The sequence below is a fragment of the Hyla sarda genome, chromosome 1 (assembly GCF_029499605.1).
Source record: "Hyla sarda isolate aHylSar1 chromosome 1, aHylSar1.hap1, whole genome shotgun sequence".
Taxonomy (NCBI): Eukaryota; Metazoa; Chordata; class Amphibia; order Anura; family Hylidae; genus Hyla; species Hyla sarda.
Genome location: NC_079189.1, coordinates 497477406 through 497505365, shown reverse-complemented (window position 1 = coordinate 497505365; position 27960 = coordinate 497477406). Strand labels below are relative to the sequence as shown.

The 27960-nt window shown below is 43.8% G+C and overlaps 1 protein-coding gene across 2 annotated transcripts in view; it reads right to left on the bottom strand.

Moving 5' to 3' along the window:
• MCC (MCC regulator of WNT signaling pathway) overlaps positions 1-27960 on the bottom strand; it is a 418752-nt gene that overhangs the window by 313828 nt on the left and 76964 nt on the right. For both annotated transcript variants that reach the window (XM_056537453.1, XM_056537452.1), the window contains exons 2-3: positions 8661-8899; positions 3205-3413 (exon numbers count right to left, since the gene is read on the bottom strand). In XM_056537453.1, coding sequence (XP_056393428.1) covers positions 3205-3413; positions 8661-8899 — 448 coding nt within the window. The remainder of the gene's footprint in view (positions 1-3204; positions 3414-8660; positions 8900-27960) is intronic.

Genomic DNA, 27960 nt, shown 5'->3' with positions numbered 1-27960 from the left:
TCAAGAGGAATTACTCGAGTGAATTCCTCTTGAATTACTCCGTGTGAACGCACCCTTAGCCAAACCCTGGTTGAGGCGGGTCACCTCTAGAGTTAATGCAAATATTTCCTACAAGAAGTGTTGACATTGGGAACCAGCACCAGCGTGGACAAGTGTTTATATTTTCCTTCCAACCTGACCAATTGTAAAATGTAGAAAGAATTCTCCAGAATACCACTTTAAAGTAATAGTCAAATAAGCTGTTTGGACCCCATTGATCAGGTACTTATCACCTATGTTGTGGGTAGGTGGTATATGATAATCTTGGCATAACTGCTTTAATAATACGCATCTTTTTCTTCATGAGGAGTGTGAGCGTGTTTGTGTGTCTTCCAGGTGTACAATGTGTTCTATAGTCTCAATGCAGAGATTTTCTCTTGTGATCCCATGGGCAAGAGAAACTAGGATTGCCTGAAAATCATTCACTGTAAAAGCTAAATTTTATTTTAGAGCAGCCTAATGGAATATATATGGGTGAATAATACTCCAATATATGTAGTTAACAGGTATGTATGTAATAAATATTTAGTGAGTGAATTAGACCAATCACGTACATTTGGTTATGCTAACACATATAAAACATTAAAAAGCATCAATCTACACTTTTTGAAAGTCACTTTAAACCCATGGTTTATGAAACAGTATAACTAAATACACTATACATACAGGAAACAGATCAGCTATTTCTTCCCCTTCCCAGAACACCATACTGTGCTGAAATCCATCATAATCTGCGTAATGGGGTCATTGCGAAGATCGCTGAATGATAGGATAGCCATTAAATACTGAAAGGAAGATGAAAAGGAAAATTTACACCCGCGCATACTTTTGCCTTCTTGACTTTAGTCTGGCAATTACTATCTGTTCTTTGTTAATTAGACTTCTGGCACATATAATTCAGAGCTGCGATCCTAAGGGAATTACTGAGAAATTCTAACTCCAGTCCCAAAATGAAAGGAAACTGGCTCAGCTCCATACTCATTACAATAGAACCATGTCCTAATAGACAGAAATGTACCCACCCAAACCTCTGAACAAACTGGAGAATATCAATTCCTTATTTATTTCTCAAAATATCATTTTCTCAACGTAACCTTATGACATGAGATGCACGTAATAAAAAGCTTAGAGTGACACATTTGTAAGGATACGGCTTGTTTCAATGAACGATTATTAATATCTAAATGCATTGACAGGAGTATAAAGATGTAGAAAAAAAGCTCTGTTTTATGTGCACTTAGTAACTCTCTCTATGCATGTTGGCCACGTTTTGGCTGAGCGGTGAAGGCCAAGTTCCCACTTTAGAATCTATGGGCAAGAAACTCCCGTCCGGAGCTTCCGTGTGCGGGCAGCGCCAACTGAATCTGTCAGCGCTAAGACTGCACAGACATTGCTGCCCCCCATAGATGGCACAGTCTGCAGAGCGGATTCCGCCAGAACATTGAGCAGTTCAATGTTCTGCGGGTACTTTTTTTTTAATCAGAATTTTCTGTCGGAAATTCTGACCAGAAAATTCTGCAGTGTGAATGGGTTTACAGAAAGCCCTTTCACCTGCACAAACTGTTCCAAATGCTGGAGCCGGCGCCGGGAGCTTGTGATGTTATAGCCCTGCCCCCTTATGACGTCACGCCCTGCCCCCTCAATGCAAGTCTATGGGAGAGGGCGTGACAGCCGTCACGCCCCCTCCCATAGACTTGCATTAAGGGGGTGGGACGTGACGTCATAAGGGCTGCCCCCTTATGACGTCACGTCCCACCCCCTCAATGCAATAACATCACAAGCTCCCGGCGCCGTCTCCAGCGTTCAGAACAGTTTGTTCCAAATGCTGAGCAGCGGAGTACCCCTTTAAGCTTCATGGAATTGCCAAACCATAATTCCTCAGTGGAATTCCGGCAGTAAATTCTGTAGTGTGAACCTGGCTTAATGCTGTATTGTCTTCCAAACAGTGTGTCTCCAGCTGTTGCAATACTACAACTCCCAGAATGCCCGAACAGCTAAAGGCTGTCTGGGCATGCTGGGAGCTGTAGTTTTGTAACAGCATGATGCACAATGTTTGGAAAACATTGCCTTAGGGTAGGTTGATGCTGTGTATATTCCCAGGGGACAAAAAATATGCCATGCAATATGTGGCAGAAATTTTCGGACCAGTTTTCTGCCACACAATTTTTTACACTGTCAAGGATGCAAAATAGCACAATTCCAACAGCATCCGATGCTTTCGTAAGCAATGTGCTGGGTATAAGCGTCATGTCACTTACTCCTGCGTATCAAAAGAGTGCACCAAGCTTCAAGATGCGAGCTGTAATGCATGCTTCCTTTACTAAAATGAGCACCGAAAAACATGTAAGCATAACCTACCGGTGACTGTTTTTATCTGTAGTATGTACATAGTATCTGTTTGTAGTAAACACATTTATTTACACATTAGGGCTTTGTTTACATGTTGTCGGCATATCTATTATCGGCATATCTATTATCAGGAAAAACACAGAAAACTAAATCACAAAACTGTAGTGGATATGAACTCTGCCTGATATATGCTTTACCATACAACTGAAAAATACTATACATACAGTAAATCTACTTTGAAAATAGTAGATTTTCCATGGTGAGTACAAACCTGGGATGTAGAATTGGATTTAACTATTAAAACCACTTGACATGCCAATATTATGGGGTATTTCACGGTTTTACAGACCAATCCCCTGCTCAGACACCCTACATCCTTCTCTCCCTTCTGTTAGCTAAATGCAAAAACCATATCCAAGATGGCTCTTGGTCACAATACAGGGATAACAAAGATCAAAACAGTGTGGACATTTGTTCGGTTTGAAGCTTGTAAACATCTAAACACTAACTTTTTCACATTGTGGTTCCTCATAGAACATATAAAGCCACATGCACAAGTGGTGGATTTCAAACACGCTTGTTATGCTGTGTAATACACATTGAGGATTTTATCCTCTGTAATGCAAAAGAAAAATCATACTGGCTCTGTTTGATTCTGTAACATCTAGTTAAACACAAATGTAATAGTTCCCTTTTCACAGCATACATTATAACGGCCTATATTCCATTTGAAGCTCTAGAAATATCAAAGAGTTGGGCTTGCCAAAATATATATTAAATAAAATAAATATTACAGTAAAGATATAAACAACTTACAGTGTTTGCAAGCTCCAGGTAGCTCCCACCTACATTGTTGGTAAGACAAGAGCTTTGAGAAAGAAGTCTCTGTAGGGCTGCTTGGGTGGTGGGCTTCCCACCAAACTCCAAAAATTTCTGCATAACTGAATGGTTCTGCGGATCTGGACTTTGTAGATCTCGTGCCCCAGAATCATATTCCCAGCTCTCCCGAGCTCCGGATAAGGCACCTTAAAAAAGTAAAAAAGGAAATGATCATAACTTTCTAGCCCCCTTAACAGAATGTCAAAGATATTGGATTGTAATGCAGCCATACCTTTAGCTGCTTTATAGCAACAGTCAGATAAGCATGGCATGGGGTTCACAATGCCCCAGGGCCACCATGCCTATATACTTTACATCAGCATAAATGGCCTCCATTTCTTCTCTGTGCGTGCGGCAAGTCCTCTGAGCCAGCTCTTGCTTTCAATGTATCCCGGCGTCTGCCTCTAGCATAACACAGGCTCACAAAGGGAGCGAGCGCTGGCTCAGAGAACTCGCCGCACACACAGAGAAGATATTGAGGGCACATGCACTGAGGACCTGTGTGTCAAAGGACATTAACATTACCAGTATGGGACATAACCATTGCAGCCCTGGGGCATTGCGAACCCCTGGTCACGCCTATGTGACTGTTGCCGACGAGAGAGAGAGCGAGAGAGAGAGAGCGAGAGAGAGAGCGAGAGAGAGAGCGAGAGAGAGAGCGAGAGAGAGAGAGCGAGAGAGAGAGCGAGAGAGAGAGAGCGAGAGAGCGAGAGAGAGAGAGCGAGAGAGCGAGAGAGAGAGAGCGAGAGAGCGAGAGAGAGAGCGAGAGAGCGAGAGAGAGAGCGAGAGAGCGAGAGAGAGAGCGAGAGAGCGAGAGAGAGAGCGAGAGAGCGCTTATATCTATATATCTATATCTATATAGATAGATAGATACAACCAAAGGATAAATTGGCCAGCACTATTGATCCAAACTATTGTAAAAACCTGGCTTGCAAGTGCAGGCTGCTGGGCTAAATATACAGCAACAGGAGAATACAGCAGCACACTGCTAGCACAAAGATATAGATGAAACATGAGTATATAGATAAAACATGAGTATATAGATAGAACATGAAAAGCTATACAGCTGTAATGCAATAAATGAAGATATGAAACTATGAAATTATGAGGTACTTAGCTTGCATATTCACAGTGTAGGGTCCGTCCCAGAATGAGGTCACCTTACCATGGTGGGACGGTCCATGACAAATTTGCAAGCTAAGTACCTCGTAATTTCATAGTTTCATTTCTTCATTTATTGCATTACAGCTGTATAGCTTTTCATGTTCTATCTATATACTCATGTTTTATCTATATACTCATGTTTCATCTATATCTTTGTGTTAGCAGTGTGCTGCTGTATTCTCCTGTTGCTAGATAGATAGAGAGAGAGAGAGAGACAGTCAATTGCAAAATCAATTTTTTTCTGAGGCACATATTTTATATATTACCCTCTTTCTGACACTGTGGTTTTTGGCAATAGTATTTTCAGTATCTCCTTCCTGCCTGCTAGAATTGGACATAGGAGTCCGATGGTAATGAATAACCATGAAAAAGGGGGAATCGTCTGTGTTTTGAAAGCGTGTTGTGAAGCTTTTTTTCCCCCCACTTTGGTTTTGCTTTTCATGAGACCTATTTATAATAATGATGCATAGTTGATAAATTCTGTATTGGGGTTTTAACGTCAGACTTACGGTATGTTTTTGCTGTTCTGCATGCGGTTTTGAAGTGTCCCGTTATAGCCTCTTTTTGGAGGGAGGCGATGGGGTTTTTGGCAGATTATCTGGATTTCCCCTTCCTGCTTACCCGGGTGGTGTGCTTGCTGGGAGTCATGAATGAGGTGGTCTCTGGTTCACATAGACATATACTGATCCGCTTCTTGCTATTCTGTGCCTGTAAAGTGGTGGTAATAATGTAGAAGGATGCTTCCCCGCCCCCTTTGTCTCGCTGGCTGAATTTGGTCCATGCATATGTCCCTAAGTACCAAGCTTTGTATATGAGTCGTAAGTGCCCGAAGAAATTTGACAAGGTGTGGACTCCCTGGCTTTTACTGGATGTGTCGGCTGACCCTCTGACTGGAGTGGCCCATTAAGTTTCCTATAACAGGATATTTGTCTTGCAGGAGGGGGCCAGATTAGGTGAAGAGGGGTCGGAGTCATTGGGATGTGTGGTAGTGTGAGTGTATGTGTGGGGCTTCTCTGGATGGTACTGGGGATGCTCTTTCATTATGTTCACGATTGCCTTTCCTGTTATTTTATCCCTGTCATTGTGACAGAATTGACCTGTGAACCTACGGAGACACTTGTTGTAGGTTTCACTTTATTGTGATGTTTGTTTAAGAATAAAACAAAAAAATGTATAAATAAATACTTTAAAAAAAATATGTTGTTGATAAATTCTGTGCACGTAGTTAAAGTTCAGAAATCAATCCTCTGCGACATTAGTGCACCTTTTTACCCACCTTTTTTTTTTAAATGCTCTCCAAAGGCAGTTTTGTAAGCCAAGTCAAGCAGAGCTGGTGTATATTTGCAGTGTTTTTGAGGGATGTGCGACTTTTTATGCGAGAGTTGCATTTCATAAGTTTGTTACTACTGCAAAGTGAAATTCCTACAGTCATGGCCGTAAATGTTGGGAGCCCTGAATTTTTTTTTTTTTAAATGAAGTATTTCTCACAGAAAAGGATTGCAGTAACACATGTTTTGCTATACACATGTTTATTCCCTTTGTGTGTATTGGAACTAAACCAAAAAAGGGAGGAAAAAAGCAAATTGAACATAATGTCACACCAAACTCCAAAAATGGGCTGGACAAAATTATTGGCACCCTTTCAAAATTGTGGAAAAATAAGATTGTTTCAAGCCTTTGATGCTCCTTTAAACTCACCTGGGGCAAGTAACAGGTGTGGGCAATATAGCAATCACACCTGAAAGCAGATAAAAAGGAGAGAAGTTCACTTAGTCTTTGCATTGTATGTCTGTGTGCTACACTAAGCATGGACAACAGAAAGAGGAGAAGAGAACTGTGAGGACTTGAGAACCAGAATTGTGGAAAAAACAATCTCAAGGTTGCATATCCATCTCCAGAGATCTAGAGTTGCCTTTGTCCACAGTGCGCAACATTATCAAGAAGTTTGCAACCCATGGTACTGTAGCTAATCTCCCTGTGCGTGGATGGAAGAGAAAAATTTATGAAACTGTGTCAACGCAGGATAGTTCAGATGGTGGAGAAGCAGCCCCAAACAAGTTCCATAGATATTCGAGCTGTCCAGCAGGCTCAGGGAGCATCAGTGTCAGCATGAACTATCCATTGATATTTAAATGAAATGAACCGCTATGGCAGGAGACCCAGAAGGATCCCACTGCTGACACAGAGACATTAAAAAAAAGCAAGGCTACATTTTGCCAAAATGAACTTGAGTAAGCCAAAATCCTTCTGGGGAAAAAGTCTTGTGAACAGAGGAGACCAAGATAGAGCTTTTTGGTAAAGCACATCATTCTACTGTTTACCGAAAACGGAATGAGGCCTACAAAGAAAAGAACACAGTACCTACAGTGAAATATGGTGGAGGTTCAATGATGTTTTGGGGTTGTTTTGCTGCCTCTGGGTGCCTTGAAAGTGTGCAAGATATTAGGGATCGACCGATATCGTTTTTTTTAGGGCCGATACCGATAATCGGTGGAGGTTAGGGCCGATAGCCGATAACTTATACCGATATTCCGGTATAAGTTATTGGCTATTTATCCCCCCTCGACACCGCTGCAGATCATTGATTTAAAACGGGCACTTTAAATCAGTGCACTGCAGTGGCTTTTGCGGTGCCATAGGACGCCGCCGCCACCACCCTGTTCTCTCCCCCTACCTGTCAGGGTGGTCCGGGCCATCCATCCTTCCTGTATTGTCCGGCGGCATTCCGGGTGGAGGGTGAACCGGTCCGGGCTGTCTTTCTTCTCCGGGGGTCATCTTCTCATCTCTGGGCAGGCTCCGGCCAAGTACGCTGCATAGACCTGACGTCACGGCGTAGCGGCGTCTATGCAGCGTACTAGGCCGGAGCCTGCCCGGAGTGGAGAAGATGACCCCCCGGAGAAGGACAGCCCGGACCGGTTCACCCTCCACCCGGAATGCCGCCGGACACTACAGGAAGGATGGCCGGGACCAACCCCATTGCGGGTAAGTTAAACTTTTTTTATTGACTCGGAGGGTGGGGGGAGGGGCCCGACCGGTATAGCGATATGGGCAAAAATCCATACCGGTATACCGCCCAGCACTACGGTGGGGGGTGCGACGCGTTGCGGTGGGCGGTCGCGGTGCGGTGCAGCGGGTCGGGGGGGCGTTCGCGGTGCGGGCAGTGCGGGGGCGGGGCATTATCGGCAAGGTAATTGTCGATACCGATAATGCCCAAAATCGTGATTATCGGCCGATAATATCGGCCATACCGATAATCGGTCGATCCCTACAAGATATCATGAAATCTGAGGATTACCAACAGATTTTGGGTCGCACTGTACAGCTCAGTGTCAGAAAGCTGAGTTTGCATCCGAGATCTTGGGTCTTCTAGCAGGACAACGACCCCAAACATATGTCAAAAAGCACCCATAAATGGATGGTAACAAAGTGCTGGAGAGTTCTGAAGTGGCCAGCAATGAGTCCAGATCTAAATCCCATTGAACACCTCTAGAGAGATCTTAAATTGCTGTTGGGAAAAGGTGCGCTTACAATAAGAGAGACCTTGAGCAGTTTGCAAAGGAAGAGTGGTCCAACATTCCGGCTGAGAGGTGTAAGAAGCTTATTGATGGTTATAGGAAGCCACTGATTTCAGTTATTTTTTCCAAAGGGTGTGCAACCAAATATTAAGTTAAGGGTGCCAATAATTTTGTCAAGCCCATATTTGAAGTTTGGTGTGACATTATGTCCAATTTGCTTCTTTTTCCTCCCTATTTTGGTTTAGTTCCAATACACACAAAGGGAATAAACATGTGTATAGCAAAACATGTGTTACTACAATCTTTTTCTGTGAGAAATACTTCATTTTCTAGAAAAATGTCAGGGGTGCCAACATTTACAGCTATGACTGTATATCAATCCACGTAAAGCATTTACACAAAATTGCATAGACTTCGGACCTCAAAATATGTCACACAAATCTATGCTTAGGCACACCTGCGACAATGCACCCAAGCAAAGCAAAAAAAAAAATATATAAAAAATGTTCCTCAAAGTCTGCTAAAAAGGCAAAAGATGTAGCATTTAAATCCCATGTAAACCTTGAAAATGTTTTTAACTGCTCCAAATTCTCAACAATGTATTAGTGTAGTTTCACTTCATGGTTTATATGTTTGTAATGACATGTCAAATTATTATTTGTTTTTTCTAACTAACAGATGCATGAAATCCCCTACAATACAAACAAACCTTACCTAGGCTGTGGTCACTTCCATTTGGCCAAGAGGTTATTCTGTCACGCATCTTTTTGTTCTTGCACGAGTCATCAGACAAATCTACTTCCTCCTTTCTGATCTCTCGCACAAGTTGCATACGACATTTGGTGAAATCGTGAAATGAGATCTTCCCACTCTCGTCGGCCCCAAGCTGATGCATGATCTCCGCTACAGAGTCCTCCATGTTCAGCTGTCGGCAAACCATTAATAAATCATTCCTGAAAACAGAATGAAGTGGACATATTGTAACTGCATGGATACATGTGCTGAACACTTAACTGCATGTCTACACAAGAGATAGCTGAAGATGTGTACCTAACTACTTATCCCACAAGGCAGTGTTTACTGCAATCCTGGGGTTCCCCAAAACTCAGTAGCAACACCTGTAACTTTTACATCAGAGATCAACTGATATCTGCCTACCAATATAGGCTGGCCACAACAGTCTAAGGCTATGTGCACAAAATGGAATGTCCGTCCGGAAAATTTCCTGCCGGACATTCCCCACTAGGACTGCTCCCTGTATGCCAGTGTTTCCCAATCAGGGTGCCTTCAGATGTTGAAAAACTACAACTCCCTGCATGCCTGGACAGCCTTTGGCAGCCTTTTGCTGTCCAGGCATGCTGGGAGGAACCTTTGCTGGGAAACACTGCTATATGCACTGTTTCATAGACTGCAATGCATTTCCAAGTGGAATCCACAGAAAGTATATTCTTTCTGTGAACGCTGGAATCAGGATTTCTGCTGCAAATTCCGTTGTGTTCACAGTGCAGAAGAATCCCATTGAAAAAAACAGGACTCTGCTGCAGCGGAATATCCGTGTGGAATTTTTTTGCGGACATTTTGCCCTGTAACCATGGCCTAAGCCAGAACAACACTTCTAATATCGTAATAGACAAAAATTATAGAATGTTTCTTTCAGCCCTAAACAAAGCATCCCTGAGGTAAAAATGGGCACAGGGGTTCTCCAGGAATGATGAACTTGTTTCAGGGTTTCCCAAAAGTAATAACATTAGGTGTCACTGAATAAAAACAAAGCAGTGAAAAGCAAAATATGTATATGCAGAAAATAAATTTCTTAGCGAACTTGCAGCTTTGGAACACAACTACTAAAAATAGAAACATAGAATGCGTCAGCAGATAAGAACCATTTGGCCCAAATAGTCTGCCCACTATTCTGAATACCGTACTATCAACAGTGAACTTTTACCAGGACCCATCACCTTGTTTCCAATAAGACATACTGACCTTCTCAAATGAAGCCTGTTCTGGATTTATTCAAGACATATAGTGACTCTATAGTGACAGGGACTGTTCCCCAGGACTGGCGCATGACATATTTAAAAAGGGGTGCCAAAATTTAAAAAGGGGTCAAAAGGTGACCCCGGGAATTATAGGCCTGTTAGTTTAACCTCCATTGTATGTAAATTGTTTGAGGGTTTTCTAAGAGATGCTATTTTGAAGTATCTTGATAAAAATAAATGTATGACTCCATATCAGCATGGCTTTATGAGGGATCGGTCCTGTCAAACTAACCTTATCAGCATTTATGAGGAGGTGAGCTCCAGACTGGACCAGGGGCAATCGCTGGATGTCGTATATCTGGATTTTTCCAAATAATTTGATACGTGATACATAAAAGGTTGGTGCATAAAATGAGAAGGATTGGGCTGGGGGAGAATGTGTGCAAGTGGGTAAGTAACTATCTCAGTGATAGGAAACAGAGGGTGGTTATTAATGGTACTTATTCTGATTGGGTGACTGTTACTTGTGGGGTACCTCAGGGGTCAGTCTTGGGTCCTGTTCTATTTAATATATTTATTAATGACCTTGTAGAGGGGTTGAATAGTAAAGTTGCAATCTTTGCAGATGATACTAAACTCTGTAAAGCGGTAATCACTATAGAGGACAGTGCACTGTTACAAATGGATCTGGATAGGTTGGAGGTTTGGGCTGGGAAGTGGCAGATGAGGTTCAACACTGATAAATGTAAGGTAATGCACATGGGGAGGAAAAATTTGGGCTGGGATTATGAATTAAATGGGAGAACACTTGGGACGACTGACGTGGAAAAGGACTTCAGAGTTTTAGTTAATAGTAAATTTAGCTGTAGTGACCAGTGTCGGGCAGCTGCTGCCAAAGCAAATAAAATTATGGGGTGCATCAATAGGGGCATAGATGCCCACGACAAGGAAATAATTCTACCGCTGTACAAATCACTAGTCAGACCACACATAGAATACTGTGTACAGTATTGCGCACTAGTGTACAAGAAAGATAGTGGAGATTAGAAAGATTATCAGAATTAGGGTTTAGTTTAGAAAAAAGAAGGCTTAGCGGGCGACCTAATAACTATGTATAAATATATCAGGGGACTGTACAGAGATGTCTCCCATTATCTTTTTATACCAGGGACTGTATCTATAACAAGGGGGAATCCTCTACGTCTTGCGGAAAGAAGGTTTTTACACAAGCACAGACGGGGGTTCTTTACTGTAAGAGCAGTGAGACTGTGGAATTCTCTGCAGGAGGAGGTGGTCATGGTGAACTCTGTAAAGGAGTTCAAAAGGGGTCTGGATGCATATTTGGAGAATAATAACATCGCTGATTATGTATACTAGATTTATAGGGACAGAAGGTTGATCCAGGGATTTATTCTGATGCCATATTTGGAGACGGGAAATAATTTGTACCTCTAGTATGAGGGTTTTTTGCCTTCCTCTGGATCAACTCAAAAGGGACTCATTAGGGATATAGGTTGAACTTGGTGGACTCTCTTCTTTTTTCAACCTTATGAACTATGTTACTATATAAAAGGAATGTTCACACAGCCGATCGAGTGGTTTCTGATGTGGAATCTGAGGTGATTTCTGCATCAAAAACCACAGTGTCACCTTAAAAAAACCCTGCTCCCATTTACTTCAATAGGAGACAGGGAACCCCTTGAAAAAGTTACATGTGACTCCTTTTTTGCTCAGTTACTTTCTGGAGCTCAGAGAAGGCCATAGCACAGACCTACAGAAAGGGATTTGTCTGTGTGCATTTGCCCCCTAGATGTTTGTATGTATTTATAAAATTTATTTTTTGCTGTCAGTTATTAGTTTGAAAGCAATAGTTAAACGTTGCTTTTTTCCTTCTTTGTGGCATTCATTCTCCCTTTGGATGCACTTTCTGGGTCACTGGTAGGGCTGCACAATATATCACAATCCCAATCAAATCGCGATAATTGGGGATTACGATATAATGATTTTGGCCATCGCAAAATTTAGCAATTATTCTGGGAGGGGAAACAGTGAGACTCACACCGGACTCCTTAAAGAGCGGTCTTTTTGGTCATTTCAGATACCAGAAAAAAGTTTATGTAAAGTGATCAGAAAATTCCATCAAAACAAAAATGGTCGTAATGAAAACTACAGATCATGGCGCGGAAAATCTGGAAAATTATAAAGTTATAGGGGTAAGAAAAGGATAATTTAAGCACACTAATTTTTTTTATTTAAGGAAAAGTGTCAGATATTTTCTCCCGCACTATCCCCAGGAACTGGTGGATAGTGCGGGAGACGCTGATTAAAACGAGGCCTACCTTACCCGGATCCGCCCGGCCGTTCGCCCGCAATTGTGGTTTAATTCTATCGGTATATCTTGCTGTAACTGGCATGGGTGGGGCTTTTGCAGATAACTGGCACTGACGTCAGCGCCAGTTATGAATATTCATCCCCCCTCCCTCCAGTTAGGAGCGGCGAAGAGAGGGAGAATAAAACTACAATTGCAGGCGAACGGCCGGGTGGATCCGGGTAAGGTAGGGCTCGTTTTAATCAGGATCTCCCGCACTATCCACACAATTACCCCTTGTGAAAATGAAAAATTTAGGGTAATATCAGCATTTTAGTGAAAAAAAATCTAATTTTTCATTTTCCTGTCTAACTTTAGTGGAAATTTGTCAAACACCTGTAGGGTGTTCCTTGAGGGGTGTAGTTTCCAAAATAGTATGCCCTGTGTTTTTTTTTTTTTTTTTGCTGTTCTGGCACCATAGGGGCTTCCTAAATGCCGCCCAAAAACCATTTCAGCAACATTTGCTTTCCAAAAGCCAAATGTGACTTCTTCTCTTCTGAGCATTGTAGTGCACCAGCAGTGCACTTGACGTCCACACATGGGGTATTTCCATACTCAGAAGAGATGGGGTTACAAATTTTGGGTGGCATTTTCTCCTATAACCCCTTGCAAAAATGTAAAATTTGGGGGAAAACCAGCATTTTAGAGAAAAAAAATTCATTTACACATCCGACTTTAACGAAAAGTCGTCAAACACCTGTGGGGTGTTAAGGCTCACTGGACCCCTTGTTACGTTCCTTGAGGGGTGTAGTTTCCAAAATAGTATGCCATGCTGTTTTTTTGCTGTTCTGGCACCATAGGGGCTTCCTAAATGTGACATGCCCCCCAAAAACCATTTCAGAAAAACTTACTCTCCAAAATCCCACTGTCACTCCTTCCCTTCTGAGCTTTGTAGTGCACCCACAGAGCACTTGACATCCATCTATGAGGTATTTCCTTACTCGAGAGAAATTGGGTTACAAATTTTGAGGAGCTTTTTCTCCTTTTACCCCTTGTAAAATTTCAAAAACTGGGTCTACAAGAACATGAGTGTGTAAAAAATTAAGATTTTGAATTTTCTCCTTCATTTTGCTGCTATTCCTATGAAACACCTAAAGGGTTAACACACTTTCTGAATGTCATTTTGAATACTTTGGGGAGGGGTGTAGTTTTTATAATGGGGTCATTTATGGGGTTTTCTAATATGAAGACCCCTCAAATCCACTTCAAAACTGAACTGGTCCCTGAAAAATTCCAATTTTGAAAATTTTGTGAAAACACGTCAGGTTTATGATGCAAATATAAAGTAGACATATTGTATATGTGAATCAATATATACCATGCACCGGCCTATAACACGCACCCTCATTTTACCAAGGATATTTGGGTAAAAAAAGTTTTTTACCCAAATATCCTTGGTAAAATGAGGGTGCGTGTGTGCATGCGTATACACCAATACACTGTTTCTGACCCTGCAGAAGCCCCCAGGAAAGGCAGGGGGAGAGAGGCCGTCGCTGCCTGCTTCTCTCCCCCTGCCTTTCCTGGGGTCTAGAGCCCTGCTGCCGCCGCTTCTCTCCCCCTGACTATCGGTGCCGCTGCCCCATTGCCGGCGCCGAAAGTCAGGGGGAGAGAAGGAGCAGCGGCACCCATTGCCGGTGCCGCTGCCCCGTTGCCTCCCCTGCGTCATTGCTATGCACTGCGCGGCGCAATGACGAGTGATGTCGTTGCATCTCGCAGCGCATAGCAACGACGCAGGGGACGCACACCGGAGGCCTGAAGCAGCGCGGACCCGACCCCGGCAACAGGTAATTATACAACCTGGGATGGGGGAGGCAACGGGGCAGCGGTGCCGGCAATGGGTGCCGCTGCCCCTTCTCTCCCCCTGTCTGTCGGCGCCGCTTCTCTCCCCCTGGCTATCGGTGCCAGCAATGGGGAGAGAACGGGCAGCATCACCGATAGCCAGGGGGAGAGAAGGGCCAGCAGCAGGGCTCTAGACCCCAGGACAGGCAGGGGCAGAGAAGCCGGCAGCAACGGCAGGTCTCTGCACGTGCAAAGCCGCTGCAGGTCATTGATTTTAAGTGCCCGCTTTATAACACGCAGATAGACTTTAGGCTAAAAAATTTTGCCTTAAAAGTGCGTGTTATACGCCGATAAATACGGTAATTTATTTGGAATATCAATTTTCCTTACAAGCAGAGAGTTTCAAAGTTAGAAAAATGCCAAATTTTCAAAATTTTCATGACATTTTGGGATTTTTCCCCAAGAAAGGATGCAAGTAACGATGAAAATTTACCACTGTGTTAAAGTAGAATATGTCACTAAAAAAACTCTCTCTGAATCTAAATAATCGGTAAAAGCATCCCAGAGTTATAAATGCATAAAGTGGTAGTGGTCAGAATTGCAAAAAAGGGCTCAGTCCTTAAAGGGGTACTCCACCCCTAGACATCTTATCCCCTATCCAAAGGATAAGATGTCAGTACGCCGCGGTCCCGCTGCTGGGGACCCCTGGGATCCCTGCTGCGGCACCGCGCTAACATTACAGCGCAGAGCGAGTTCGCTCTGTGCGTAATGACGGGCGATACGAGGGACAGAGCAGCGTGACGTCATGGCGCCGCCCCTTGTGACATCACGGCCCGTCCCCTTAATGCAAGTCTATGGGAGGGGGCGTGACGATCGCCACGCCCCCTCCCATAGACTTGTATAGAAAGGGGCGGGTCGTGACGTCACGAGGGGCGGAGCCATGACGTAACGATGCTCCGGCCCCTGTACTGCCCATCATTACGTGCAGAGCGAACTCGCTCTGTGCTGTAATAATAGCACGGTGCGGCAGCGGGGATCCCAGGGGTTCCCAGCAGCGGGACCGCGGCGTACTGACATCTTATGCCCTATCCTTTGGATAGGGGATAAGATGTCTAGGGGCGGAATACCCCTTTAAGGGGTTAAAGAGGTACTTCCCTGGAAAACACACACACTATATCATTTTTTTAATTTTATTTTTTTAATCAACGGGTGGCAGAAAGTTAAACAGATTTGTAAATTACTTCTATTAAAAAAACTTAATCCTTCCAGTACTTATCAGCTGCTGTATGTTCCAGAGGAAGTTGTTTTCTTTTTGAATTTCCTTTCTGTCTGACCACAGTTCTCTCTGCTGACATCTCTGTCCCTTTTAGAAACTGTCCAGAGAAGGAAAGGTTTGCTATGGGATTTGCTTCTACTCTGGACAGTTCCTGACATGGACAGAGGTGTCAGCAGAGAGCACTGTGGTCAGAAGGAAAGAAAATTCCAAACGAAAAGAACGTCCTCTGTAGCATACAGCAGCTAAGTACTGGAAGGATTGCAGAGTGTCGGCAGAGAGCACTATGGTCAGACAGAAAGGAATTCAAAAAGAAAACAACTTCCTCTGGAACATACAGCAGCTGATAAGTACTGGAAGGATTAGGATTTTAAAATAGTCATTTACTAATCTGTTTAACCTTCTGGCACCAGTTGATTTAAAAAAATAAAATGTTTTCCAGTGGAGTATCATATTTAAGTGCCCATCTCCAAGAGGCAGAGATGTATTGTGCTATGGGAACCCTAGTCCAGGAGGACACGTAAGAAGCATAAAAGGAGCTATTTTTAACACACATTTGACAATGCCAAGTAAACCTTTTATCTTTACTGCCGCACTCTAGACCATCCAGCAAAGTGTGCACATTAACACTTTAATGCCAATTTGCTCGCAGCAATGTAATGAAGGTATTTAAGGCAGCTCCCCCGCCAGGAACCTCACTCGTCTCCTAAATCCTCAGGATATAATAGATGTAATGATGCAAACATTTACAAATTCCACAACACAAAGGCGGCGGCGCATGGAGGGCTGAATTTTGAGCAAGCAGAAGGATTAATGATTGTGAAGGCAGCATGAGGTGCTAACTGTATAGAAAAAATAAGCGTTTTTAACTCAACTAATAAGGCATATGGATGGGGCTGTAAAACTGGTAGGAATCGCTTTAACATTGAGGGAGACTTCTTAAAACTGGTGCCAAGAATATGTTGAGCAGTTTTCCACAGAAAACATTCAGATTCCAGCTTTCATGTTTCCAGCCTTTTAGAAAATAAAAGAAGGAATCATAGATAGACAAAGGGTGACTAAAATGGTCACCAGTACAATGCAAGTTTTTCCAAAAAAGTGCTGTAAGATTAAAGAACAAGTTTAATGAAACCACCCAGTTGTCCTGATGAGTTCTAGAGAGTAAGGCTAGGTTCAGACTACGGAATTTCCGCCAGAATTTTTGCTTTGAAATTTCCGGCAGAAATTCCGCTTACTATAATGCATAGTGTAGTGAATGGTTTTCCGTTCACAAATTCACACTTCGGAATTTGTGAAGCGGAAAATCCGGATGAAAAATCCGCTAGAAAATTTCCGCCTGAAGAAAGGGGTTGCTCTTTCTTCAGGCGGAAATCCTAGCGGAACACATAGCAGTCTATAGGAGACTGCAGTGTCCGCGGGGTCCTAGCGCCGTCTAATTCAGTCGGCGCAGGCGGAACTCGGAATCTTCGGGCGGAAATTTTCTGCCCAGAGATTCCGTAGTCTGAACCTAGCCAAAGGGTATGTTCACACGGCAGAATGTCCGTGCAGAATTCCGCCACTTCAGCCGTTTATGCCATGGAAATCTAAATTCTGGCATCAGCAAAAGAATAGACATGTCCATTCTTTCTGCGGATTTCACTGGGAGATGCATTGCAGTCTATGAAACTGCGCAATTCCGAGTGGTCTTAGCGCCAGCCGGACTTTCTATTGTGCTGAATGTCCGCCCGTGTTTTCCGGGCAGACATTCCACGCATTTTAGGCTGTGTGAACATAACCTAAGTGGATAAGAAGGCCTTTTCAGAGACCTCCACAGCAGATCAACCACCAGCTGATTTATCAATGGCAAAGGAAGGAAGAGAGCAGGCAAGGATTGAGGGTGCCCCCACCCCTACACATGGGATCACCAGCATGGAATGGAGAGCAATAATTGAAGGATTTTCTAACAAAATCTGAAGCCATTTACCATGTAGATTTAGCCAAATAAAAGGAATAAAGGTTCATAGTGAAATCTCCCGTGAAAATACATAAATATGCACAAACTGCAACATTATTGTAGTATTACGTCCTGTGAAGAATCTTTTGTGAAAATTCTATACAGCCTCTTCAGTAAACACTAATCCCATTTTATGTGCCGTCATGTGCGTACATAAGTAGTAGCACTATTTCTGGCCCTAGTATACTTTTATATAATTTTCACCTCTGAAGGCCCTTTCACGAAGAGCTTATTCACCCTACGGAATCTCTGGGTGGAGATTCCATCTGTAGTAGACAGCAGTTGAACAATCCGGTGCTAGAACCGCTCGAAAACATGCCATCTACATACATGGCAATGCATTTCAGAGTCTGGGGTACACCTACCGCAGAAATTCCGTAGTGTGAATGGTGCAGCATAATCCCATTAAAAGCAATTGGAGGCTGCACTGTTTTTATATTTATTTATTTTTTAACAGCGGAACTCCGTAGCGGAGTTCCGCTTGGAAAATTCGTAGTGTGAACGGGCCCTAAGAGTCTGTTCACACACTGAGGAAATCAAATGAGAAAAATTTGAGTTGAAGTCTCTCTGTGAATCCTTGATCATCTGCATGTAGCGGAAATTATACGGATTTGGTGCTTATGTTTGTGGAAATCTCCTGCGCCAAAGAGTACTATCCTATTGACAGACATGACTTCTCTGGCCGATTCAGCCAGTAGATTGTACATGTTCAATCTTCTGCCAGTATCCAATTCCTCATCTGAACCTGTGAACAGAGCAGCAGAACTCCCACTGAAATCAACAAATGGCTGCTGCAAGCAAATTCCACATGGAAGCTCCGTAATGTGGATGGGGCCTAATTTATAAGTTTTCCCTGAGCTAGTAGAGTCCAGCTTCTATGGCTCCCATACACTGCACACACAGAAAAGAGTAACCTGCTCTTCAATGTCTCCATTCACACCTTAAGGAGCAACAGCAGCATAGAGGGCATTATAGAGCACCTTCTTAACTGTGAATGAAACCATGGTATAAAGATCGAACATTCACGGTAAACATCTGTAGTCTCTCTGCAGTCTGTCTGCTTATGTTTCTCAGCTACTTTTCCCCTTCTCGCCCTCTTCCAACTCCATAGACTTAAATGGGCAGCATATACTTGATCCCTCAGTGAGCTGCTAATCTGCTATGCCTCTTTGGTCGGATTTGAGTTTTTCATCAGTGTGAGTGATAAGTTTAGGAGAAACAGGTAACAGGAAAGGGACCTTTAAGAGGAGAAATTTATTTTTCTTTGTTACAAAGATTCCTATATTCGCTTTAACTAAGGTTTATGCAATGTTTTCTGACTGTGTACTTAAGGACTGCTGCAACATGTAGAAGAGGTTTAACCGCTTAACGACAAGTGCCGTAAATGTACGGCTCTGCTAAGTGTCACTTTGCACACAGCGCCGTACATTTACGGCGCTGCGGTTCTTTATCACCACGTCTCCGGACGCAGTGGTTGGAACTGGATGACTGCTGATATCTATCAGCAGCCATCCTGGCATATCGCCCAGGTGGCCATCGCCGTGATACGCTGGTCAATTCTGACCAGCGAATCACAGCTTTTCCGGAAAATAGGGATGATCGGAGCTGACAGCTTAGCCCGGAAAATAGGGATGATCGGAGCTGTCAGAGACAGCTCCGATCATCCTAAAGGATAGGAGCGAGGTGACGGGTGCCATCTTCTCCTATCCCCTGCGATTGGCCAATCAGCGGAGAATTGCAGGGCAGGGGCGGGGGGGGTTAAAGTTGAGATCCCCGCTCTGCAAGTCCGGGCAGAGCGGGACAAAGATGGCGACGGTTACCGGCGGGGAGACAGCGACAGACAGCAGGGGACCGGCGTCAGACAGCGGGGGATCAGCGGCGAGGAGGACCAACGGCAGCAGAATGCAGCAGTGAAAATCTGGTAAGTGATCTTCACTGCTGCATTGCTGGATAGTTTCACAACTACAACTCCCAGCATGGCCAGATAGCCAAAGGCTGTCTGGGCATGCTGGGAGTTGTAGTTTTGCAACATCTGGGGGGCTACAGTTTTGAGACCACTCTAACTGTGTACTTCCAGATTTTGCAAAACTACAACTCCCAGCATACCAAGACTGTCCAGGCATGCTGGGAGTTGTTGTTCGGCAACATCTGGAGGCACACTGGTTGGGAAACACTGTCTGTTTCCTAACTCAGTGTTTCTCAACCTGTGTGCCTCCAGCTGTTGCAAAACTACAACTCCCAGCATGCATTGACAGACTATGCATGCTGGGAGTTGTAGTTTTTCAACTGCCGGAGGTACACTGGTGCGGAAACAGTGCGGTAGTCCATTACCTAACTTAGTGTTTCCCAACCAGTGTGCCTCCAGCTGTTGCATAAATACAACTTCCCCCATGCCCGGTCTTTCAGTCCATGCTGGGAGTTGTAGTTGAAGGTTAGCCGCCCCCCCCCCCCCATGTGAATGTACAGGGTACACATTCACACAGGCGGAGGTTTACACGTGTTTCCCTTTCAGTTTGAGCTGCAGCTAATTTTCCTCATAGGGCAGTGTTTCCAAAACGAAGCCTCCAGCTGTTGCAAAATAACTCCCAGTATTGCCGGACAGCCATTGACTGTTCAGGCATGCTGGGAGTTTTTCCACCGCTGGAGGCACCCTGTTTGGGGAACGCTGCAGTGTCCGTCCCTATGCAAATCCCTAATTTAGGCCTCAAATGCGCATGGCGCTCTCTAACTTCGGAGCCCTGTCGTATTTCAAGGTAACAGTTTAGGGCTACATATGGGGTATTTCCGTACTCAGGAGAAATTGCCTAACACATTTTGGGGGGCTTTTTCTCCTTTTACCCCGTATGAAAAGGTAAAGTTGGGGTCTACACCAGCATGTTGGTGTAGAAAAAAAAAATTACACTAATATGCTGGTGTTGCCCCATACTTTGCATTTTTACAAGAGGCAAAAGGAAAAAAGACCCCCAAAATTTGTAACACCATTTTTTTCTGAGTATATAAAATACCCCATATGTGGATGTAAAGTGCTCTTCTGGCGGACTACAGGGCTCAGAAGAGAAGGAGCGCCATTGGGCTTTTTGAGAGAGAATTAGGCTGGAATTGAAGGCCATGTGTGTTCACAAAGCCCCCATGGTGCCAGAACAGCGGAAACCCCCACATGCGACCCCATTTTGGGAACTACACCCCTCACGGAATGTAATAAGGGGTACATTGAGCATTTACTCCCCACAGGTGTTAGACATATTTTTGGAACAGTGGTCCGTGAAAATGAAAAATGTAATTTTTCATTTGCACAGCCCACTGTTAAAAAAAATCTGTGAAATGCCAGTGGGGTGTAAATGCTCACTGTACCCCTTATTAAATTCTGTGAGTTTCCAAAATGGGGTCACATGTGGGGGGTTCCACTGTTCTGGTAGCACGGGGGCTTCATAAACGCACAAGGCCCCCCGACTTCTATTCCAACCAAATTCTCTTTCCAAAAGCCCAATGGCACTCCTTTTCTGAGCATTGTAGTTCGCCCACAGAGCACTTTACATCCACATATGGGGTATTTCCATACTCAGAAGAGATTGTGTTACAAATTTTGGGCTTTTTCTCCTATTACCCTTGGTAAAAATTTGGGATAGCACCAGCATTTTAGTGAAAGTATGCCATGTGTTTTTTGCTGTTATGGCACCATGGGGGCTTCCTAAATGTGACATGCCCCACAAAAACCATTTCAGCTAAATTCGCTCTCCAAAATCCCATTGTCGCTCCTTCCCTTCTGAGCCCTCTAGTGCATCCAAAGAGCACTTTACACCTACATATGAGGTATTTCCTTACTCGAGAGAAATGGGGTTACAAATTTTGGGGGACATTTTTACCTATTACCCCTTGTAAAATGAAGAAAATGGGTTTACAAGAACATGTTAAAAAAAAAAAAAAAAAAAGATTTAGAATTCCTGCTATTCCTGTGAAACACCTAAAGGGTTAACAAACTTTCTGAATGTCATTTTGAATACTTTAAGGTGTGCAGTTTTCATAATGGGGTCCATTATGAGGTATTTCTAACATAAAGACACTCAAATTCACTTCGAAACTGAACTGGTCCCTGAAAAATTCCGAATGTAAAAATTTCATGAAAAATTGCTGCTAAACTAAAAGCCCTATAATGTCTTCAAAAAGTAAAAACATGTCAACTTTATGATGCAAACACAAACTTGACATATTGCATATGTGAATCAACATATCATTTATTTGGAATGTCCACTTTCCTTACAAGCAGAGAGCTTCAAAGTTCGAAAAATGCTACATTTTCTAATTTGTCATGAAATTTGGGATTTTTTCACCAAGAAATGATGCAAGTATCTACAAAAATTTTCCTGTAACATAAAGTAGAATATGTCACGAAAAAACACAATCTCAGAATCAAATTAATAAGTAAAAGCATCCCAGAGTTATTAATGCTTAAAGTGACAGTGGTCAGATTTGCAAAATGGGCTGTGTCCTTAAGGGGTTAAGACAAGGGGACTGACCTTACTGTTTTAATATGTGAATGGTAAGACTAAACATAGCGGAAGCGTTTGGCCGAGGTACAGCCAAAGCAATATAAAAAAAAAAAACTGCATCAAAACACCTGAATTTGGGAATATACCCGAAAAGTAGAAGACAAATAACTTTTTAATGAAAAATACACTTACTGATTGGATAAAACTGCGCTAGTTAAAACAAGCAAATTAACTACTGTATTTTTCGCTGTATAAGATGCACTATTTCTTCCCCAAAACTGGGGGGAAAAGTCGGTGCGTCTTATACGGCGAATACACCCCTATTGCGGCGGTCCCTGCGGCCATCAACAGCCGGGACCCGCGGCTAATACAGGACATCACCGATCGCGGTGATGCCCTGTATTAACCCTTCAGACGCGGCGATCAAAGCTGACCGCCGCGTCTGAAGGGAAAGTGACACTAACCAGGCTGTTCAGTCGGGCTGTTCGGGACCGCCGCGATTTCATCGCGGCGGTCCCGAACAGCCCGACAGAATAGCCGGGTTAGTGCTTACAGGACACCGGGGGGGACCTTACCTGCCTCCTCGGTGTCTTCTCTGTTCAGGGATCCCCTGTATGGCCGGCGCTCTCCTTCCTCGTCATCACGTCGTCGCGTACGTGCGTCGACGTGCGTAACGACGTGATGGCGGCGACGGAGAGCGAGGATACCCGGCCGGCAGCAGAGACGTTCCGGAGCGACGGGGACACGGCAACAACGATGGAGCGACATCCAGGGCAGCGGTGACGGGTCCGGAGCGGCGGGGACTTGTGAGTATTACCTCCTCTTGCAGTGGTCTTCAATCTGCGGACCTCCAGATGTTGCAAAACTACAACTCCCAGCATGCCCGGACAGCCAACGGCTGTCCGGGCATGCTGTAAGTTGTAGTTTTGCAACATCTGGAGGTCCGCAGGTTGAAGACCACTATTGGGTTAAAATTTTTTATTTTTTTAGATTTTGCCCCTAAAAATTGGGTGCGTCTTATACGCCGGTGCGTCCTATAGGACGAAAAATACGGTAGATAAAAAATCTTAACTAAAATTTGCACAAAGATCTTTAATCCAGACGAATGTCTAGTAAAAGCCTGACAGACTTCCAGAGGATTGTCTTTCTGATCATATGTGCAGGTTCAGTTATCTTCTCCAACATATAGAGCCTGTAATCCAACTACCCTGGCCTCACTCAGTGACTCACCGCACCACAGTCTACAGGCTGGCTTGTAATTACTCTACATATATAGCCAATGACTGTGAGGCTTTATTGCAGAAAAGCCACTACAAAAGAAAAAAAAATGAGGGGAGAGGGATACATGTGAGTCATTAATGGGGTTGCCAATAAAACAATGGGAAATAAATAGAAAAAAAAGGCCAAAAGGAATTCTGGGGGAGGGGAGGAGAAATTTACAAAGTTTCCACTTTTTTGTATTTTTTCTGGCAGGATTTGGATATCTGCCACTGCAGTTTTTGAGCCAAAGTCATAAGTGTATTCATAAGGAATAGGACCTATAAAGGAAGGACTTAACCTCCCTAGCGGTACGATTCCGTCTGGAAATTTGTACCAAAAGCGGTACAATTTTTTGCATTGAAATTCCACATCTCCCCCCGTCACATTCCCCCTCCCTTGTCACATTTCCCCCCCCCATATCACATTCCCCCCCTGTCACATTCCCCCCCCTTGTTGCATTCTCCCCCCCCCCCCTGTCACATTCATCCCCCCTGTCACATTCTCCCCCCTTGTTACACTCTCCCCCCGTCACATTCATCCCCCCTGTCACATTCCCCCCTTGTTACATTCTCCCCCCCCCCCCTTGTTACCTTCTCCCCTCTCCATGTTACATTCCACTCCCCCCCCTGTCACATCCCCCCTTTGTCACATTCCCCCCCCCCCTTGTCACATTCCCCCTCCCCCTTGTTACATTCTCCCCTGTGTCACATTCCCCCCTTGTTACATTCTCCCCTGTGTCACATTCCCCCCTCTGTCACCTTTTCTTGTCCTGCAGCAGTATACACTGGGTTTGCCGGCAGATTTCAAACCTAGTGTATTTGCTGCAGAACAAGTCCTTTCCCCTTCAGCCAATCACAGGCTTTACACCACTGCGGCCTGTGATTGGCTGAAAAGGGAAAGGTCCTGTAAGATGAATAGAGCAGTGAACAGAGCGCACGGAGGGGAACGACATCTGCAGGGACCGGGACTAGGTGAGCAAAAGGTTTTTTTATTTTCTTCCTTCTTACTTTTACACTTAGTTCAGGGTTTTCTACCAGGGGGCCTCCAGCTGTTGTGAAACTACTGCTCCCAGCATGCCCGGACAGCCTTTGGCTGTCCGGGCATGCTGAGAGTTGTAGTTTTGCAACATCTGGAGGCCCCCTGGTTGAGAAACACTGACTTTTAGTATTTTTCTTTACCTGCTCTGGCCGGCCCCCGCAACGGGAGCCGACCAGAGCAGATAATCACATATTTTCCCGGGGGCTGCATCACTACATCGCAAAAAGCAAAAATCGCGATTTGATTGCTTTTGCGATATACTGTGCAGCCCGCACAGCAACTCTGCAATTCTACCCCGAGCGTGACTCGGGGTTACCGATTCTAGCAGCGAAAATTAACCCCGAGTCACGCTCGGGAATACCGCTAGGCTGGTTAAACTTCTCCTCCCTTATGGATCCACTTCTGGCTTTGGCTCAAAAACTGCAGAGGCAGATATCCAAAAACTGCCAGAAAAAAAACCAAGTGGGAACTAAAGCTGCGCACAGAGGTGCCTGAAGGTTTGTGAACTCTTTAGAATTTCTGCTTTAATTTGACCTAAAACTACATCAGATTTTCACACAAGTAGATGAAGACAACCAAAGCGTGGTCCTTTATTTATTGAGGAAAATGATCACATATCTGAGTAATAAAACCTTTCAGTATCGGGTAGAATCCCCCTTGTGCAGAAATAATTTCATCTAAATGTTTCCGGAAATTGTTTATTAGTCCTGCACATCGGCTTGGAGGAATTTTAGTTAATTCCTTAATGTACAACAGCTTCAAAGGTTATTTTGGTGGGTTTCCTCCCATAAACTGCTGGCTTCAGGTCCATTCCAAAACGTTAAAGAAACATTCTGCAAAATGTCCTTTGCTTATATAGTGCAGCATAGGCTAATATCACAGAATAATGTAAATATTCTTGTGAATGCCTTGTGGTTACCTGTTTTGGCTGATGTGGCAGGATTGGTTTTTCAGACACACTGAAATTATTTTCTTATGCTGCCTATATTTCTCATTTACCCTTTCACCTGCAGAGAACAGGGGTGGAGTCTCATCACTGCAGTACCCTTCGGCTAGGACCGCACAGGAATACACAGCAGAGAGCACTGTGGTCATGATGTCAGCAGAGAGCACTGTGTTCCAAAAAAAAAAAAAAAATTCCTCTGTAGTATTCAGCAGCTAATAAGTACTGGAAGGATTAAGATTTTTTTTTTTAATAGAAGTAATTTACAAATCTGTTTAACTTTCCGGCAACAGTTGATTTAAAAAAAAAAAAAAGTTTTCCACCGGTGTACCCCTTTAAGATCCCCTAATAAACCCCTTACTAGACTCCAGCAGTTTGGGCTGAAACTCATAACTGGGTTGGGGCCAGGTCAGTAATTTTGATGCAATTAAAGTAAAAGATATTTAACCCTATAATCAAAATTAAAAGGGTACTCCAGCCCTAATACATCTTATCCCCTATCCAAAGGATAGGGGATAAGATTATGATCGCGAGGGGCCCGCTGGAGGCTCCGAGTGTGTAGCGTGACGACCACAGGGCCGGAGTATCGTGACGTCACGACTCCGCCCCCGTGTGACAATATACTCTCAATGCAAGTCTATGGGACTATTTTGTCACTTTTGGGGGCTTCCGATTCCATGCAGTGCACAAAAAAAAATTACACCATATCTTTATTCTGTAGGTCCATAAAGTTACAAGGATACCTAATTTATATAGGTTTTATTTTATTTTACTACTTTAAAAAAATTATAACTACCTGAACCAAAATTTGTATGTGCAAAATTTTCATTTTCTGATCCCTATAACTTTAATTTTTTCATATGCAGGGAAGTATGAGGGCTAATTTTTTGCGCCGGGACTCCGCCTTCGTGTGACATCACGCACTGCCCCCTCAATGCAAGTCTATGGGAGGGGGCGTGTTGGCTTGCATTGAGGGGGCGGAGCATGACATCATATGGAGGCGGAGGCGTGAAGTCACGATACTTGGGCCCGGTGGTCGTCATGCTGCACACTCAGCCTCCAGCGCTGCGGAGAGCTCACAAAAAGGTGGGTGGGCAATGACAGATTGCGGGGGTCCCCAATGGCAGGACCTCCGCAATCATACATTTTATCTTATCCTTTGGATAGGGGCTAAGATGTATTAGGGCCGGAGTACCCCTTTAAGATATTTTATGAACATGTGAAGTCTTCAGGCTATGTTAATATGTTGTATTTTTACCATATTTTTATAGTGTTTTTATTCTGTTTTGGCTGTGATTTTGCTATGATTTTTCAAAATCACTGTAAAATTACACGTTTTTACTGCAATTTATGCAACTGCAGTAAAATTTAAGGAAAATGTGAATACAGCCTCAGGGGAGGTGTAAAACTATATATCCTGGTCCTATCAAGTGAAAGCAGCCACAGTATATAGAAAGAGCTGGGTGGGGAGAGGAGGGGTCTGTGAGCAGCCAGAAAGGATCTCATAGGTGAGGAGATCATCTTGCAGTTCACAGAAAGTCAGAAGACCCAGGGCAGACCACTTCCTCTGACACATTAAACACTGATATTATGTGGGTCATGTTGCAGATCACATGACCCAGTTATAGTAATGAAACCATTGGATGTAGCTGTGCTGCAATAAAACAAATGGCACTGTAGGACAAGTGATGGTGAGTGTGCATGATATGGGCAAAAAAAAAAAAAAGCACTAAAACTGGAGTGCTTTAACTTTATTCTTCTTTAAAGGAGATCTGCAGCCCTAGACACTTATTCCCGCAGGATAGGGGATAAGTGTCTGATCGCTGGGATAACCCGCGATCTCCTGTATGGGGCTGTGGCTCTCCCGTGCAGGAGGAGTGTCAGCCGCAGCATGACACGCCCCCTCTATGTATCTCTATGGGAGAAGTGGAGATGCAGCGTTCGTGCATACCCGCCTCTCCCATAGAGCTGTATGAAGTGGATATGTCGTCAACCTCAGTGAGCTATTGCATTACAATGATCTATGTTTTTGGCGCTCGATTGCTAGGGGCTACCAAAGGCAGCTGTAAAAAAGATGTCCAGCGAAACAAAATGTATCCTCTATCCGTAGGATAGGGTATAAGTATCTGATCGCGAGCGTCCAACTGCTGGGACCCCCCGCTATCTCCCGTACAGGGCCCCAGCTCTGCTCAAGGAAATTACGTTTTACACCCAGCATATCAGTTGGTCAAAACACGCCCCCTCCATTCGTCAGTATTGGAGAGGTAGAGACATAACGTTTTTGTGTCTCCGCCTCTCCCATAGAGATAAATGGAGGGGTAAAATGAAAAGAATCCTTACAAAGTACAATTGGTTGCACAAAAACCAAGACCTCATATGGCTCTGCGGATGGAAAAATACAAATGCAAAGAAGAAGAAGAAAATGCAAAAAATAGCCTGTGCTCTAAAGGCCAAAATGGATGGCGTTAAAGTGGAAAATAGGTGTCCGCAGAACACATCTGAGGCTGCTGCTTACTTCCATTAGAAAAAAGGTTTCATAAAAAAATAAATACGTAATGATCCTTTCTGATAAAAAAAAAAGGATATATACAAAAAAATTTGAATAAATTATCCTTTCTGATCTATGTTTCCCAACAAGATTGTTCACTGACGGATTGTGGATTATAGCAAAACTGTATACACTGATAAAATTCTAATGTCTATGAAAAGTCATATCAGACACAGTTGTTCATACTTCTAATACATCAGTTCTAGTCTTTAAACAAAAGTTTATGTCAGACAAAAGGAAATTCTTCCTATCTCCATCAATGCAGGCGCAGCGAAACAGTAGGTGTTGTGGCATTGTAAGTAATGATTATAATGATTCTAATAAAAGAAATAGGGCATCAGGGCAC